Source organism: Carex rostrata, chromosome 3 (genome assembly GCF_964058835.1).
Source record: "Carex rostrata chromosome 3, lpCarRost1.2, whole genome shotgun sequence".
Lineage (NCBI taxonomy): Eukaryota > Viridiplantae > Streptophyta > Magnoliopsida > Poales > Cyperaceae > Carex > Carex rostrata.
In genome coordinates, this window is record NC_135920.1 from 12,798,969 (window position 1) to 12,802,862 (window position 3,894).

Genomic DNA, 3,894 nt, shown 5'->3' on the forward strand with positions numbered 1-3,894 from the left:
ATTAAAACTTGCCCTTTTAAAATCTGCACCCCATTATTTAGTGCAAGCTCTGGAATATGACATTTTTAATTGTCGCTATCAAAATATGATATCTATAGAAGAATTCGTGCTAACTTTTACTGGTGTAACCGCTTCCATTTTTCAAGTTTAGCTAAACTTCGATAACAACTGCGACGCCCACTCAAAGTCTATATATCTTGTTTCCCCTTTCACTCTTCAATTCTATATACACGAGTTTTTTAATTTGTTGTTCATAAATTCTACAGTTAGAATTTGTCCAAGAGAATTCTATATTTAAAAAAAAAATGTTGATATAGTTCCTCAAGCATCTCCCTTCTAAAATTACCCATCATCTTATTTGGCACGGCGCTCTCACGTATGACAGCATCCCAATTAATCCCATCCAGATGATAAGGTCTCTACTACGAGAATCTGTTTTATCTGCGAGGATACAAAATGACTATTATTGGGAGTAAGTCAACAAAAATAAATATTTTCAACGATATCGCTATTATTGACATAAGTATTCGTGAGGATACCGATATTGTTAAACACTTTTGTCCTCGCAGATAAAACAAAATTTTTGTAGTTGGAGATTTTAAAGATCAAATAATTACATCTTATCTAAAGATCAAACAATTACATCTCATCAAGAAATCAAACACTTACATTCTGAGAAAGGACAAACAGTTTCCCACCTTAACCCATGGATCATCCTATGCCAAAAGCTGACTCTTAAAATATAATTTTAAATGCATAATACAATACATGATTCCACAACGTTGGCTATGAATTCCTCAATTGCGAAGAACCGTCTCCATGTGCTCGAGACAAGCCTTCAATGGCAAGAAACCCCTTCTTGCCGGTACGTCGTATGTTGTGGATTAGGCCTTTCAAGACAACAAAATAAGCCATTGAGAAATCCTCTCCAATTTACTTTGGTGCGTTTGGATGAATCAAGGAATAGCTTGGAATAGCAGCTATTACTGGTTTCGGAATAACCGCTAACCCAACATTTCATAGGAATAGCGAAATAGCAGCTAACCCGAGTTATTCCTTTGTTAAAAATAGTATTTTTTTTTCATCCAAACGTGTTGTGTTGAGAATAGTTTGTCAGGAATAACAGCTATTTTTGGATTAGCGCTATTCCTTTCCTCTTCTCTATTCCTTTATGGTGGAAGAGAAAGAAAATACACTCAGATTATGTCTAAAATAACTACTATTCAGAAAACTGAGTTGTGTGTTGTATCTTGTATCTTGGGGACCCATCCTTATATATTTTAACACATCTGACACCAAGTGTGCGGTTGCACAAACAACCAGACGCGTCTACAGAATCGCATTTCCTAAACTAACAGTGTTTTGTGTGTCCGGCACAAACCTCTCGACAATGGTATTTCTTACATGCAAATTTTAAGAATCAGTCCATTAATGATTTGATCTTTGTCTAAAATTTTCTATACATTTATGGACCACACCCTATTGAATATATATATTGTTAAATATCTTAATTCCATATATATTAGATCACTTAATTTAGGACAATCACATATGGTAGTATTCAATTTATAATTATATTACATATATGCTCAACATTTGATTATAATCCAACTCGTTGTACTTAAAAGACAAAATGAAAGTCACCCTAATTTGTACGAGCAGGAGGAAAGTTGTGATCCTTCTATCTAAAAGTCTAAGCAAATGTTGAATTTCGAATTTATATAAGGTTATTGTTTAACCTTATAAAACACTTTTACATGATGCAACAAATTCTTGTAGTATTACTTGAAGGGCATATGAGAGTCACCCAATAATTTTTATGAGTAGAAGAAAAATTGTGATCCTTTTCTTATAATTTTTTTGTAAGTCTAAACAAATGTTGAATTTCGAATTTATATAAGGTTATTGTTTAACCAATAGTGATATCCGTAGTTTTTAATCGCATGTGGAATTAGAAGGAAGTTAGAAATAATTTGCCCCCCATGTACCCTCTCCCCTTGCTACAGTCTGGGACTGCTGTCTTTAATTCCAAATAGCACCAGAAAAAAGAAAGAGCCATATGGAGTTTGTTATCCTGGAAGCATCACAATGATTGGGTGGTAGACAAAGCATTTGGACGTCAAAATCATGTCTCAAATCCCAAGGCCTAATGGCAAATTTTGAAATTTTAGATGGGGGAGAGCGCAAATTTTTTGTGGTGTATGTTTGTATGGCCAAAAAAAATAGTAAGAACGTAATTGTAATACCATGCCTCCCCTGCATCCCTATTCTATTCTTTCAGGAAATATATTATGCAATCGATTGTTGACTTCTCAGCAATGGATGGAAATGTTAATTATTCATTTCTTTATCTAAATCTTTAATAAATGATTTGAGATAAGCACAATAAACGGGTAGAAAAACCACGTACGTGCATGTATGAACTAGTGACTGATAAAGCAACACATATATATGTGAGATATATTTGACATCACACATGTCACATTCAAGCTATATGTGGTTAATTTTTTGTACGGGTACGCATAAAAAATATATTTAATTTAATGCTAATATATTTTAATGGATATTAGTTACTGTATTTTCGTGGTGCTTAGCGTCCCTATATATTTTTTTTTGGCCACTGCTCAAAACATTAAAAAAAAAAAAATGGTAGGGCAGAAATAGATACATAGGCAACAAAAGAGAAGCATCGATCTCAACATCACGAGCCCACATTTCATCCTCCAAACACAAAGTATATACATTATACATAACTGTTTATAAATGTAGTTGTTTATGTGGAGGCTGCGTTTAATTGATAGAACAAATATTATAAACCTGTCATGTATATATATCCATGAAACTTGATACACGCAAATCATACTGACAATTCTAGATACACGCAAACTTGATACATTTGCATCACAATTTATAATTTTTATTCCTTTGGAGTACTACGTACTTACCCAACATTACTGACAATTCAAATCCAAAGAAGCACAATATTATAGACTTATAGTAAATAACACATGCAGATACAATTAAGTAGACACAAACCCTAACTCTTGCGAAGCTCAAGGGCAGGTGAAACCAGATGGGCAACTCTTGTTACAGTAGTTAAGGATGAGGCTAATATCAACTGGCACATTTAGCTTAATGCCCAAAACATTAGCCTTAATTGCAGTGCAGAGACAGAGCGCTGCCTCGAGGTCTACTAACCCTTCGATCAGAGAGCAGCATGGCACCACAGGTGGCTTTCCAACCTTAGCCTTAATCAAGCTGAGTACATCAGCACATACTCCTAGTTTGAGTGCGTTAATTGGGCAGGTTGTGCCACCGCCAGAAGAGGGAGGGCTTGGTGTTGGTGTCTTAGGTGCTGGTGGTGGTGGGCACGGCGCTGGTGGCGGTGGTGACTTGGGAACTGGAGGTGGTGTAGAGCAGGTATTGCAGCATGTTGCTAATGTGAAGAAAAGGAGGTTAAGAGCTAGGAAGAGAGCAATGGTAGAAGAAACTTTTGGTGCCATGTTTCTGTTTGGTTTTGATGTATGCACTATGCAGTAGTGTTTTTGTTGAGAATATGAGATGGATTTGTGCATTACATGTTAAAGGGCGAACTATTTATAATTGGGCAGGGAGGTGGCGATACTTGACTTGGTCCACTTAATACTGTCGACCCAGACAACATGACAAACAAATCATGTTCACATTTATAGTAAATGTTGAATTCTGGTGCTGGAGATATTATGTGGTCAGATAATTTTAGAGTTATCTGAATTATTCTTCTTGAAGGGACTTTGATTAAAATTGAAATGATTGTGCATGTCAAATCGGCACGGAAAACTAATTAATTGATTAAAGTGTATTAATTGACATCAAAGTCAAGAGATTGTCATTGACTAAAACCCATAATTTAAG

The 3,894-nt window shown here is 35.3% G+C and overlaps 1 protein-coding gene across 1 annotated transcript; it reads right to left on the reverse strand.

Moving 5' to 3' along the window:
* Positions 1-2,807: 2,807 nt before the first annotated feature.
* Positions 2,808-3,601, reverse strand: LOC144551582 (14 kDa proline-rich protein DC2.15-like). Its single transcript, XM_078299610.1, has one exon. It carries the CDS (start codon positions 3,573-3,575, stop codon positions 3,054-3,056), a length of 522 nt encoding a protein of 173 aa, XP_078155736.1. The 5' UTR covers positions 3,576-3,601; the 3' UTR covers positions 2,808-3,053.
* Between the last annotated feature and the right edge of the window lie 293 nt (positions 3,602-3,894).